At 38.7% G+C, this 15,479-nt stretch overlaps 1 protein-coding gene and 1 non-coding gene across 5 annotated transcripts in view; one reads left to right on the top strand and one right to left on the bottom strand.

Moving 5' to 3' along the window:
* Positions 1-15,479, bottom strand: part of FMN1 (formin 1) — a 423,173-nt gene that overhangs the window by 114,594 nt on the left and 293,100 nt on the right. For all 4 annotated transcript variants that reach the window (XM_074394141.1, XM_074394140.1, XM_074394139.1 and 1 more), the window contains one exon: positions 6,463-6,583. In XM_074394141.1, coding sequence (XP_074250242.1) covers positions 6,463-6,583 — 121 coding nt within the window. The remainder of the gene's footprint in view (positions 1-6,462; positions 6,584-15,479) is intronic.
* LOC120361412 (small nucleolar RNA U13) lies at positions 14,909-15,013 on the top strand. Its single transcript, XR_005577612.1, has one exon. It is a non-coding gene; the product is annotated as a small nucleolar RNA U13 (small nucleolar RNA).

Genomic DNA, 15,479 nt, shown 5'->3' on the forward strand with positions numbered 1-15,479 from the left:
AATATGGTGTGTAAAACGGATTTACACTACTGTTAGAACTTTAGAACATTTTTAGGCCTTTTAAAATTAGGAACTCATCTAACATTTAAAAAAAATTTCTTAAATGACTATTAACTAATTGATGTATAAATACGTATGGCGTTTTGCATATTTATTTGTATAAATATGCACCAACTATGCTATCTATAATAAGCCTTACAGTGAAAATTGGATTGCTTCTCACCTCCTATCATTCTTGGATTAGAATTCAGTTTTCTTGTTGAGATAATTCATTTATCATGTATCTGTCTATTTTTGAGTTTCAAAAATTTTGTGGTTCTCTCTATGCTTTTAAGTTGATGCTTTTAAGGAATTCTATTATCATTCTAGAAATTTTCAAAAGAAATTGAAATTCTACATGAGTGTTAAGTCCTAGATGAGTGTTCAATCAATGATGTTTCTGCCAAAGTCCTCCAAAAGGTTTCCAAAGTGACTTTCTCCACTTAGTAGAGCCATACCATTGTTTATGGGTGATGTTTTAATTAGTAATTAAAGAAAATATTCACTCTCATGATAAAATCTAATTTTTGTCTTAAAGTAATCTATAGGTTCAACGCTATCCCCATCAAGCTACCAATGACCTTCTTCACAGAACTGGAAAAAAACATCTTAAACTTGACACGGAACCCAAAGAACCTGCATAGCCAAGACAATCCTAAGCAAAAAGAACAAAGCTGGAGGCATCACACTACCTGATTTCAAACTATACTACAAAGCTACAGTAATCAAAACAGCAAGGTACTGGTACCAAAACAGAGATATAGACCAAAAGAACAGAACAGGGGCCTTGGAGGTAATGCCACACATCTACAATGATCTGATTTTTTGACAAACCTGATGAAAGCAATGGGGAAACGATTCCCTGTTTAATAAATGGTTTTGGGAAGACTGTCTAGCAGTGTGCAGAAAGCAGAAACTGGACCCCTTCTTGACACCTTACACTAAAATTAACTCCAGATGGATTAAAGAGTTAAACATAATACCTAACACCATAAAAACTATAGAAGAAAACCTAGGCAAAACCATTCAGGACATAGGCATAGGCAAGGACTTCGTAACTAAAACACGAAAAGCATTGGCAACAAAAGCCAAAACAGACAAATGGGACCTAATTAAACTCCGGAGCTTCTGTACAGCAAAAGAAACAATCATTAGAGTGAACAGGCAACCAACAGAATGGGAAAAAATTTTTGCAATCTACCTGTCGGACAAAGGGCTAATAGCCAAAATCTACAAAGAACTAAAACAGATTTACAAGAAAAAAACAAACAAGCCCATTCAAAAGTGGGCGAAGGATATGAACAGACACTTTTCAAAAGGAGACATATATGAGGCCAACAAACATATGAAAAAGGCTCATCATCACTGATTATTAGAGAAATGCAAATCAAAACCACATTGAGATACCATCTCACACAAGTTAGAATGGTGATCATTAAAAATCTAGAAACAACAGATGCTGGAGAGGATGTGAAGAAATAGGAACACTTTTACACTGTTGATGGGAGTATAAACCAGTTCAACGATTGTAGAATACAGTGTGGTACTTCCTCAAGGATCTAGAAATAGAAATTCCATTTGACCCAGCAATCCCATTACTCAGTATATACCCAAAGGATTATAAATCATTCTATTATAAAGACACATGTACATGTATGTTCATAGTGGCATGGTTTACAATAGCAAGGACCTGGAACCAACCCAGATGCCCACTGATGATAGACTGGACAAGGAAAGTGTGGCACATATACACCATGGAATACTATGCAGCCATAAAAATGATGAGTTAGTGTATTTGTAGGGACATGGATGAATCTGGAAACCATTATTCTCAGCAAACTGACACAAGAACAGAAAATCAAACACTGCACGTTCTCACTCATAGGCGGGTGTTGAACAATGAGAACACATGGACATCACACTGAAGTCTGTTGGCAGGGGCCAAGGGAGGGACAGGGAGGCAGGGGGTGGGAAGGTCAGGGAGGGATAACATGGGAAGAAATGCCAGATGTAGGTCACGGGGGATGGAGGCAGCAAACCACATTGCCATTTGTGTACCTATGCAACAATTCTGCATGATCTGCACATGTACCCCAGAACCTAAAGTATGAGAAAAACATTTTTTAAAAAAGGAAGCACTTACACTCTCATGGAAGGAAAGCCACTTGATGATACCAGGTGGCAGAGGTCATTTGTTCTGTAAGGTCAGGGCTGGTCCTGAGCACAGGAAGCATAGTTTGCCCTGTTAAGTGACTTGACAAGTCCTGGAATATTCCCTTACATTCTCAAATAAATCGGGTCCAATATGTGTAACTTCCACACATGGAAGAGACAATAAAACCCTGCAGTTTGCCTAGTGGTGGCCCTTTAGTCCTCTATTAGTTCAGCTAGCCACATCAAACTAGTATGTTGTCTGTCTCTGGTATTAACTGGTGCAATCAGAAAGATGAATTCACTCCTTGGTGTATTAGTTTCTGATTGCTATGATAACAAATTAGCACAAACTTAAGAGGCTTAAAACAACACAAATACAGCACATTATAGTTCTATATGTTAGAAGTCTGGCATGGGTCTCACAGGCTAAACTGAAGGTGTTGACAGGGCTGTACTCCCTTCTAGAGGCTCTAGGGAGAATCTGTTCTTTGGCTTCCCCCCTTCTAGAGGCTTCCCACATTCCCTGGCTCATGGCCCACTTCCTCCACTTTCAAAGCCAGTGACATTACATCTCTCTGATCATTCTTATGTAGTTATATCTCCCTCTGATCACAGCCAGGGAGTCCTCAGTGTTTAAAGATTCGCTGTAAAAGATTCATGTGATTAGATTAGGCCCACTTGGATGGTCCAGGATAATCTCCCGATGTCAACGTCGGCAACGTCCCTTTTTGCCATGTAAGGCAACATAGTCACAGATTCTAGGGATTAGGGTTTGGACATCTTTGGGGGGCATTATTCTGCCTACCACATATGGGTGGGTAAGAATACCCTGAGGGTTCCAGCCCGCAAGCAAGGACAAAGAGGGAAAATGAAAGTAACTATTGCTGTTGTGTTTCCCCAATTATTTCTTACAACTTCACAGTATCAGGGCAATAGAAATTATTGTTAAGAGATGCAGAACAATCAACAAAGTATGGAACATGTTCCCAAGCGCCAATAACTTGGTTCTCTCTTTAGAACGTAGAGAAGCAAGCACAAGTGCTCTGTGAATTAGATACTCCACAAATACAGCCAGCCGGCCTCTTAGCAACACAGGCTGATTATATAGGCTATGTACTTTCCAGTAAAAGGTACATGCCCCTAATAAGCTTAACTGAAACTGCCCTCCCTAAGAAACTGTGCAGACATTATTTCCTATGATGCAGGTCCTATAACTGTCCCATTTTACAGGTGAGAAAGTGAATACTTTGTACGATTATGCCACTTGGCAAGCTGTTGCTTTCACTGAACCAGTAAACATACACATCGGAACCCAAAGCCTGATTTAGTCCTATGTAATATGCCTATTTCTATGTCTATTTGAAAACCCATCTAATCAGTACTTCTTCCCCCTTCTAATTCCAACCCAAAGCAAGTTCTTTCCTGTGACTCTATCTGATCTGACAGTTTACATTTGTGGTTTTGGGAGTGTGTGCACACATGTGCATGCTTGTGCATATGTGTTGAGGAACTCTCTAATTTTTTTCTTCATGAGGCTTCACATTTTGAATGCCATACTTTCTGATCTCCAATCAGATATGGAGACTTCTGGCTCAGAGGCGGGATATGTATTGAACATATGCCTTAGAGTCATATCAAAACTTGGCTAGATCATCACCTGTGAAACATTGGCAAATTACTTGAGTGCCACAAACTTCAACTTTCTTATCTTGTGAGAAGTCAAAAATAGTATCTATCTCACAAGGTCACTGTAGAATTAAAAGAAGTGATAGAGATAATAATCACACAATACATTGTAGTTGATACTATTATCAATTCCATGCTATGTTTACCTGCATAAAAATGCTATTCAAAGTTCTTGCCTCTCTGAAAGATGGTTATTGACAACCTCTACTTAAATCAGTGACATTAGCATGACCAATAACGATAGGTTAATTCACATTAGGTTAAGATGTGTTCATACTATTTTTTTTTTCTAAAGGGCTCTGCCTGCCCAGAGAAGTAGTACCTGATGCTGCTTGAAATTTGGTAATCACATCTGGTTTAGCTTTAGACATTTTCTGGGATTTTGCCAGCAGCTACGACACTTTAATGGCTACAATAAACCTCAAAGCCTCATCAAATCTTTGCTGTATGTGTGAAAATTATGTCCTCTTCAATTAAACATTCAATCTCAACTCGCACCAAGGCCTTATGGAAAAGAAGGTGAAACCTGAATGGAAATGTAAGATGAAATGAACCGCCATGATTCTGGCCATCTTGCCAGATGGTATTTAGAAGAAAAAGAAATTCATTAGAGAACCCACAGTCTGTATTTTCTTTAAATATTTACTGGGTACCTTTCATGTGTTGAAAACACTGGCATCTCTAAAGATTAGCAGGGCATTTTTGTTTAAATATTCTATGTGTCTGAGGTGGGGGAAGTCATTTCCTCATTTGCCTCTGTGGTACTTCATGTGCTTTGGTGAAGCCCGGTACAAAGAAAAGTAACTGAGGCAATGTTCGGTTTTCTCTGCTAGGGCAGCTCTACTAGCTTCGAAAACTTCTATTTTCTTAAAATCAGCCGAGGAAGGATTCAGTTGAGTACTGAGAGATCCAGAATGACAATTCAGAGCCTCCCTAGCCAAAAGTGAGGTGCTGTGGGGGAACCCTTGCCTCTCTACTGTCCTCCCAATTCACTCCTCTTATTCTCTTGATGTTTATCATCAAATATACAGGGACGTCGAAGGGAGGCAGCCCCTGGGAGGAGAAGGGAAAAGACCAAACAGGGATCAGGTTTCGGCTCAAAGGCTATAGGAGAGGTCAGGCCAAGGGTTTCACAAGGGGCCAAGAGACAAGAAGAAATGGGCATTCAGGAACGGCCATGGAGCAAACAAGCTGGAGTCTTCCTCCGCCATTGCTAACTCTTGCTGCCACATTGAGGACTGGCCTGGGCCCTAATTCTACCACTAGAGAGGGACAGACAGAAACGCTACGTGATAGCTTACTATGCTTTATGACAATATTCATCAAGCTTCTCAACTTCAACAAGGATACAACTGCCAATTCTTCAGGAGAGAGAAAATAATGACCACAGGTTCACATACGGCATTTCTCAAGGAAGCATCCATTTGGCTGAATTCATTCAACCACATCAATGGAAGAAAAAAACCCCACAAGTTCCTTTAAAAATAATATACAAGATAAAAATATTCACTTGTAACCATTATCCTTTCCATGTAAGTTTTATGCCCAAAGTAAAAATAAACGGCTCTCTTTGCCACCAGGAGCAGATCTTTCCCACTTTACTTCCATTTCCAAGTTGTTCTCAGTCTCAGACTTAGATTTCTGAGTACTCTTTCACAATAAACATTTTTAAAAGGTTTACTTTATGTCTTAATGTTAAAATATTCCTGGTTGAAGCCCTTCATTTCCTCAAGCTCTGCTTCTGGCACTCCGGGCTCCATTTCCACATTAACACACTCCCTAAATCCTCCGTAGAGCTCTTCAATTGGAGTTATACAAGCTCCAAGGCAAGTATTTATATTCTTGGACAAGGAGATGTCTCCACAGGGAAAATACAAGACTCTAGAAATGCCAAAGGAAAATTCCTGGCCAAGCAAGATACATTTTCACCTTTTAAAAAAGCCAAAAAGGGGCTTTCAGCATTTTCTTTTGAATAATTAAATGTGTAAATTAGACTAAAATGGAATGTTTACTGTGGGCCTTACCATCATCATTAGACTCATATATAAACTAAACATACAGGAACGTACGTGTGTGTGTGTACACATATGTGTGTGATACATTTATTTAAAGCAGCAGAGTAAACTAAGAAAATGTGTGAGTTCTAATTGGATAGACTTGATTAGAGTTCAGTAAATCTGTCTCTTACTGGCTGTATGAACATAACTTCTCTAAGCCTCATTTTTCTCATCTGTAAAATGGGTTTAGTGTAGTTCCAGCTTGTTAGCATTATGAGACAACAGTAAGCATCCAGTAAAGGTTACTACTATTATTAACGTTATAACTACTAAATGTTAGAAAATGAAGATATAACAAGATAGGTATATAAGAAACATATGATCTACACTAATGAAAGAGAAGAATTTGAAAATACAGTGCCTCTATACACTACGTAGAGATGGAAAGTTTCATGAAAGCTGTAGTGTGCCATCACTGAACTCTGCACCAATCCCACTCCATGAGCCAGACCTAAACAATCCTCTTAAAACATTTTTTAAAAGTAATCTTTAGCTATTATCAAAATAACAGAACAGTTCCTATTACCTTCCAGTTGCCTCTTCAGTTTTCTCAAATCTTTTATGAGGTCTTCAAACTTGACTTGGGAGGCCAGAAAGAAATCCTGTGGTTCAGGCAGAGGGAAAACACTCTTTTCTGTTCCAGCTTCCTAAGAGAGAGATGGTGGACAAAAAGTACATTATACTTCCCAATTGTCACTTTCAGTTGAAATTCCAAAACATCAGTGAAAAAAAAAAAAAAGCTTTTTTATTGGATGTCTGAATAAGAATCACAGTAATGCTCCCCTGCTATTCTTAAATTTGGACTAGTGACTTTGTCTTTCTTGTCTTTCACATCTTTTTGGACTTACTGGCAATGAGGTTGGCTATAGCTTTGGCACAGGCTGGGTTCTATTTTGCCTCATGAATCAAAGAGAAAATTATCAGGTCTGTCCTGATTTTGGACACTCTACTTCCATGAAAAATGGAACAGGGGAACACATCAAAGTACTTAAATTTAAAGTCCCTGCTTGATTTACACATGCTAGCAATTAGACAAGTCCTCTTTGGGGTATGCCAATGGGGGTGAATCAGAAGGTGCTGAATAAGAAGGCACTGAAATGGAAGATACAATCATCCTCCCATCACCCTTCCTCACCTTCTCTATGGCTTAAAGCTCTTCTGTATGCATGCATGTTCAAATTCTTTGTATATGGATGTCTACACACATATACATATGTACACTTTTTGTTTTGATCTAGGGTCTTGCTTTGTCGCCCAGGCTTAAGTGCACTGACACAATCATGGCTTCCTGCAGCCTTGACCTCCCAGGCCCAAGTGATCCTTCCACCTCAGCCTCTCAGCTGGGACCACAGGTGCATGCCACCATACCCAGCTAATCTTTAATTTTTTGTACAGATGGGGTCTTGCCATGTTGCCTAGGCTGGTCTCAAACTCCTGGGCTCAGGTGATCCTCCTCCTGCCTTGGCCTCCCCAAAATTCTTCATATATTTGAAAAACTTTTCCAAATGTTGTTTGGCTTATCTTAGGAGACTGAGTGCAGGGTGGGGTATAGTTTTGACAAGCTCCACTGCTGTACCTAATGGAGGATTGTCAGCTGAGAAACGTCTTGAAGGACAAAATCTTCAGGCACATTGAAACATAAGCTGAGCCTGAAATATCTTTTCCAGCCTAGCTCGCTTTGTCCCTGAGTTGTTTAACGTAAGCTTTGTATCTTGCATGTCTTAGTCTTCAGTTATTCCTCTTTCTGCACAGGCTACTTTGCCAGTTTTCCTTCACATTCCATCTTCCCTACTGCCATTAGGACTAATTCCAAACTCTACAACTGCTTTACAAGGCACTTTATGATCTGGCCTCTGTCTTCATCTCTAGCCTCATTTCTACCTTCCTCCTATCTCCAACTCCCTCTAAACCTTCATGAAATAATAAACCACAATCTCTTGCTTCTAGGCCTTTGTCTATGAAACAGTCCCTTTCCGACCCTTCCCTAGTGCCTCCTTAAACTTCCTTGTTCATACTCATCCTTCAAGTCTTAAACATCCTTTCTTACAGATTTCCCCCTAATTCCCAGCATGTGGATGTTTCTCCCTTGTTCTCCAAGGGCCTGTGACATTTACATTATCATAGTATTTATCACCATTAATTTTTTTTCCATAAGTTATTGAGGTTCAGGTAGTATTTGGTTACATGAGTAAGTTCTTTAGTGGTGATTTGTGAGATTTTGGTGCACCCATCACCTAAGCAGTATACACTACACCCTGTTTGTAGTATTTAATCACTCAACCCCCTCCCACTCTTCCCCCCAAGTCCCCACAGTCCATTGTACCATTCCTGTGCCTTTGCATCCTAATAGCTTAGCTCCCACGTATCAGTAAGAACATATGATGTTTGGTTTTCCTTTACTGAGTTATTTCACTGAGAATAATAGTCTCTGATCTCCTCCAGGTAGCTGCAAATGCGGTTAATTCATTCCTTTTTATGGCTGAGTGGTATTCCATTGTGTGTGTGTATATATTCCATCGTGTGTGTGTATATATATTACTTACACGCGCGCGTGCGTGCGCACACACACGCATCATAGTTTCTTTACCTACTCTGACTGATGGATATTTGGGTTGGTTCCATGATTTTGCAATCATGAATTGTGCTGCTATGCAAGTCTTTTTTTCATATAATGACTGATTTTCTTCTGGGTAAATATCCAGTAGTAGGATTGCTGGATCAAATGGTAATTCTACTTTCAGTTCTTTAAAAAAATCTCTACACCGGTTTCCATAGTGGCTGTACTAGTTCATATTGCCACCAGCAGCGTAGAAGTGTTCCTTGATGACTGCATCCATGCCATCATCTGCTGTTTTTTGATTATGACCATTCTTGCAGGATAAGGTGGTATCGCATTGTGGTTTTGATTTGCATTTACCTGATCATTAGTGATGGTGAACATTTTTTCATATGTTTGTTGGCCATTTGTATATCTTCTTTTGAGAACTGTCTATTTATGTCCTTAGCCAGTTTTAGATGGGACTGTTTTTTTCTTACTGATTTGAGTTCATTGTAGATTCTGGATATTAGTCCTTTGTCAGATGTATTGATCGTACAGATTTTTCTTTCACTCTGTGAATTGTCTGTTTATTCTGCTGACTGTTCCTTTTGTCTTTCAAAAGCTCTTTAGTTTAATTAAGTCCCAACTACTTATCTTTGTTTTTATTGCATTTGCTTTTGAGTTCTTGGTCATGAAATCCTTGCCTAAAACAACATCTAGAAGAGTTTTTCCAATGTTACCTTCTAGAATTTTCAAGTCTTAGATTTAAGTCCTTAATCCATCTTGAGTTGATTTTTGTGTAAGACGAGAGATGAGAATCCAGTTTTTCTCCTATACATGGCTAGCCAATTATTCCAGCATCACTTGTTGAGAAGGGTGTCCTTTTCCCAGTTTACGTTTTTGTTGGCTTTGTTGAAGATCAGTTGGCTAAGTATTTGGGTTTATTTCTGGGTTCTCTATTCTGTTCCATTGGTCTATGTGCCTATTTTTATACTAGTACCACACTGTTTTGGTGACTATGGCCTTAAAGTATGGTTTGAAATCAGGTAGTGTGATGCCTCCAGATTTCTTCTTTTTGCATAGTCTTGTTCTGGCTATGTGGGCTCTTTCTTGGTTCCATATGAATTTTAGAATTATTTTTTCTTTTGATGGGGATTGCATTGAACTTGTAGATTGCTTTTGGCAGTATGGTCATTTTCACAATATTGATTCTACCCATCCTTGAGCATGGGATGTGTTTCCATTTCTTTGTGTTGTCTATGATCTCTTTCAGCAGTGTTTTTTAGTTTTCCCTGTGGAGGTCTTTTGACTCCTTGGTTAGGTATATTCCTAAGAGTTTTATCTTTTGCAGCTATTGTAAAAGGGGTTGGATTCTTGATTTGATTCTTCACTTGGTCGCTGTTGGTGTATAGAAGAGCTACTGATTTGTGTACATAAATCTTGTATCTAGAAACTTTCCTGAATTATTTTTATCAATTCTAGGAGCTTTCAGGAGGAATCTTTAGGGTTTTCAAGGTAGACAATCCTATCATCAGCAAACAGTGACAGTATGACTTCCTCTTTACCAATTTGGATGCCTTTTATTTCTTTATCTTGTCTGACTGCTCTAGTTAGGAATTCCAGTACTATGTTGAAGAGGAGTGGTGAGAGTGGGCATCCTTGTCTTGTTCCAGTTCTCAGACGGACAAAGCTTTAAACTTCTCCCCATTCAGTATTATGTTGGCTGGGGTTTGTCATAGATGGCTTTTATTACATTGAGATATGTCCCTTTTATGTGGATTTTGCTGAGAATTTTAATCATAAAGGGATGCTGGATTTTGTTGTATGCTTTTTCTGCATCTATTGAGATGATCATGTGATTTGTTTTTAATTCTGTTTATGTGGTATATCTCATTTATTGACTTGCATATGTTAAACCATCCCATCCCTGGTATGAAACTCACTTGATCATTGTGGATTATCTTTGTAATATGTTGTTGGATTAAGTTAGCTAGTATTTTGCTAAGGACTTTGGCATCTCATCAAGGATATGGATCTGCAGTTTTCTTTTTTGGTTATGTCCTTTCCTGGTTTTGGTATTAGGGTGATGCTGGTTTCGTGAAATGAATTAGGGAGGGTTCTCTCTTTCTCTATTTTGTGGATAGTATCAAAAGGATTGGTACCAATTCTTCTTTGAATGTCTGGCAGAATTCTGCTGTGAATCCATCCAGTCCTGAAGATTTTTATTGTTGGTAATTTTTTAAATTACCGTTTGATTCTTGCTGCTTGTTATTGGTCCATTCAGCGTATCTAATTCTTCCTGATTTAAGCTAGGAGGGTTGTATTTTCCAGGAATTTATCCATCTCTTCTAGGTTTTCTAGATTATGTATCACGATTAATTTTTAATTGCCATGTTACCTTGTACATCTTCCCTACTAAACTATAAACACCTCACAGGCAGAAACTGTGTTTTGTTCTCGGTAAACAATATCTGGCATATCAATAAGCTTGATTTTTGGTTTGTGGGCACTACTACAGAGGGCCTATAAGACATGGTTCTGAGATGTATGTATCTTCAGCAGGAGACATCTATTTTATCACTATGTTTTCTTGTGGTTTCAGGAATTCTCTTGACCCTTCCTCTTTAAGGCCATTAGCATCATTAGGGATGCTAGGATACAGTAGTTGTCCTCCTTTTATCAGAACACAATGTCCTTTTATTTTTCCCATCTTCATATACTTATTTTACTACTTTAAAAAGGAAGCAGTACCCTCGTCTGAGGGCCAAGATGGAACAAACTCTAAGATCCTCACCACAAAGCTCCATTCTAATCTTTACTGAGAGAACTCAGGCATGGTATCTCTTTCAATTTTCTAAAACTGTATCATTCAGTCCTGGTTTTGATTGTGTGTGTGTGTGTGTGCGTGCACACACACTAGAAAAAGAGGAAACTGCTGCTGAGCATATCAGGCTGGTAGCAGCTCTTGTGAAAGCTGCTCAATTAGAGTTCAAAAAGCATGACTCTAAGTGGGTTTCTTTAAATTTCACAGACCAAGACTTGGACCAAAAACCAGGCAAGAGAAGAAGGAAGCAGGGAGCAGGAGTCACCTTTCTTCAGCTAATTGCTCATCATCGCTAACCACAAAAATCATCACTTAGGTTCTTAGAAGAAAGGGCCAGTTTCATAAATCACATAATTCTACACTCCAGTTGAGTGAAATACATTTTGCACAGTAAAAGCTAGAAAAGCACCACACTAATGTGGGCTTATTTTTCTTAGACTGGGCCATCCCGTTTGAAACTGTTCTCATTGTAAGATTTTCCTCTGTGAAGTTGATTCCACCGGGTTCAGCTCTCTTCAACCACAACTATATTCCACAGGCAAATTTTAGTCTTCCCACACAATACATTTGACTTGGTTGAGGTAGGCACTACCAATATATCTGCCCATGCCAACCTAGGGTTAGAAATATCACCATCAAAGATCCTTCAGGATAATTCTTCTGCCACATTAGTACTTGCTGTCAAAACCTAGGGTATGTGCATATGTGTCTGCTACTGCTCCTTAATTTCCTGAAGCTAAACACACCTTCCCCACTCTACCAGAAAACAGCTCTCATCTCCTTGTATCTAGTTCTTTGCAGATGCCACTTATTACACATTTGTGAATATTAATATTACATCCAGTTCAGCAAGTTTTATCAGACATCTGAATTGTAGACAATAAAAAGAGACAATGGCCAGGCATGGTGGCTCATGCCTGTAATACCAGCACTTTGGGAGGCTGTGGTGGGTGGATCACTTGAGGCCAGGAGTTCAAGACCAGCCTGGTCAACATGGTGAAACCCTATCTCTACTAAAAATACAAAAAAAATTAGCCGGGCATGGTGGTACATGCCTGTAGTCCTAGTTGTTCAGGAGGCTGAGGCATGAGAATCACTTGAACCCAGGCGGCAGAGGTTGCAGTGAACCAAGATTGCATCACTGCACTCCAGCTTGGCAATAGAGCAAGATTCTATCTCAATTTAAAAATTAAATAAATAACAAGAGTGAGACAGACAATGATGCATTCTGAACCTTAAGAACCAATGCCAAGGAAATTCCTCATAATACATACAAGGCAGAATAAGATGTATCTTGAGAGAGATTCAAATAAAATACTTCCAGGCTTCAAAGGTGAGGGCTTTAAAGCCTTCCTCCAAAGATCAGGATGGTAGCAATGACCTCATAGAAGGGCCATGTAAGATTAGACTAAGTTATTTTTGACTACATCTTTTTTCACTTTTACAAGTGATACATGTTCATTATGTTTAGTATTGGAAAGACAGAAGACAGTAAAAAAAAAAACTCTTAAAACCCTAACATCTGGAAAAAAAAATTTAAATATATTTTTTCAGGTTTTTCTGTATGTTTGTGTGTATTTACATTTATCTATTACATATTTGGTATTATATGTTATTTTGAAACACAAGCTTGTAAATTAAAAGCAGATCAAAAATACTTTGTAGCAACAGATGGAGAAACATTCCATGTTCATGGTTAGGAAGAATCAACATCGTGAAAATGGCCAGACTGCCCAAAGTAATTTACAAATTCAATGCTATTCCCATCACGCTACCAATGACCTTCTTCACAGAACTGGAAAAAAAACACCTTAAACTTCATATGGAACCAAAAGAGAGCCCACATAGTCAAGTCAATTCTAAGCAAAAAGAACAAAGCAGCAGGCATCACACTACCGGACTTCAAACTATACTACAAGGCTACAGTAATCAAAACAGCATGGTACTGGTACCAAAACAGATATAAACCAATGGAACAGAACAGAGGCCTCAGAGGAAATACAACATACCCACCACCATCTGATCTTCAACAAACCTGACAAAAACAAGCAATGAGGAAAGGATTCCCTGTTTAATAAATGGTGTTGGGAAAACTGGCTAGCCATGTGCAGAAAGCAGAAACTGGACCCCTTCCTGACACCTTACACTAAAATTAACTGCAGATGGATTAAAGACTTAAACATCAGACCTAACACCATAAAAACCATAGAAGAAAATCTAGGCAAAACCACTCAGGACATAGGCGTAGGCAAGGACTTCATGACCAAAACGCCAAAAGCAATGGCAACAAAAGCCAAAATAGACAAATGGGACCTAATCAAACTCCACAGCTTCTGCACGGCAAAAGAAACAGTCAGTAGAGTGAATCGGCAACAAACAGAATGGGAAAAAATTTTTGCAGTCTACCCATCTGACAAGGGGCTGATATCCAGAATTTACAAAGAACTAAAACAGATCTACAAGAAAAAAAACAAGCCCATTCAAAAATGGGCAAAGGATATGAACAGAAACTTTGCAAAAGAAGACATACAGGAGGCCAACAAACATATGAAAAAATGCTCATCATCATTGGTCATTAGAGAAATGCAAATCAAAACGACATTGAGATACCATCTCACACCAGTTAGAATGGCGATCATTAAAAAATCGGGAAACAACAGATGCTGGAGAGGATGTGGAGAAATAGGAACACTTTTACACTGTTGGTGGGAATGTAAATTAATTCAACCATTGTGGAAGACAGTGTGGTGATTCCTCAATGACCTAAAAATAGAAATCCCATTTGACCCAGCAATCCTATTACTGGGTATATATCCAAAGGATTATAAATCATTCTACTATAAGGACACATGCACACGAATGTTCATTGTAGCACTGTTCACAATAGCAAAGACCTGGAACCAACCCAAATGCCCAACGACGATAGACTGGATAGGGAAAATGTGGTACATATACACCATGGAATATTATGCAGCCATCAAAAACGATGAGTTCGTGTCCTTTGTAGGGACATGGATGAACCTGGAAACCATCATTCTCAGCAAATTGACACAAGAGCAGAAAATCAAACACGGCATGTTCTCACTCATAGGCGGGTGTTGAACAATGAGAACACATGGACACAGGGAGGGGAGCACTACACACTGGGGTCCATTGGGGGGAAATGGCGGAGGCACGGGGGGGTGGGGAGGTGGGAAGAGATAGCATGGGGAGAAATGACAGATACAGGTGAGGGGACAGAAGGCAGAAAAGCACACTGCCATGTGTGTACCTATGCAAGAATCTTGCATGTTCTTCACGTATCCCCAAACCTAAAATGCAATAAAAAAAAAATAAAAAAATAAAAATACTTTGTAGCACTACTATATTCTCTCCTATGCACTCTCGATAGCATTATATTATTCCAGTGTGTGACTCTAGTATAATTTATTTGACCTTGGTCTCTATCATTGGATACCTTCCAAAATTTTTCCAATATTTTGCTATTATAAACTATTATAAGTGAATAGTAATTAAATATATCATTATATTCTTAGGATAGAAATTTATTAAAAGCTTACACATATTTCTAGAGCTTCTAATGCAGAAAGGTCAAAAACCTTGCTTTTGATCCTTTTGCAGTTCATGAGCATGATGGATTGGGTGTTCATGTGCATGTATAAAATGTGCCACCATCGAACCTTGTTATAATGTGGGCACATGACCTGGCTGATATGAAGAAAAAAGAAAATGAAAGGAAAAAAATGAAAAAAACTGGGGTAAAAAGGGAAACAAAACGAGAAAAAACAACCTTGCTTTCCCTTAAAGCATATATGTATAGGCTAGGAAAATGCATCCCCTGTAGACAGGAACAGCTTCATCGACAAACAGCTTGACAAGCGCATGGCATCTTTATGTGAATTTTTAAATTTTAAAGTGTGGTCCTTATAGTGTATATAGTTTGGTGAGTCAAGGGCAGGCTAGATATGAGTCCCATTTGACCTAGAGACTTTAAACAGAGAATAACCTGATTTACCATACGTGACAGTCCTGAGAAAGGTTTGATCGATTTACAGTATTAATTCTACATATCTAGTTGACAATTTATGTCTTCTATATGCCTTTTATAAATTGCCTGTGATATATTTTGCCATTTTAAAAAATAAGGAAGAACGTTCTTTTTTTCTTGTTAACTCTCAAG

This window comes from Saimiri boliviensis, chromosome 2 (genome assembly GCF_048565385.1).
Source record: "Saimiri boliviensis isolate mSaiBol1 chromosome 2, mSaiBol1.pri, whole genome shotgun sequence".
NCBI lineage: Eukaryota > Metazoa > Chordata > Mammalia > Primates > Cebidae > Saimiri > Saimiri boliviensis.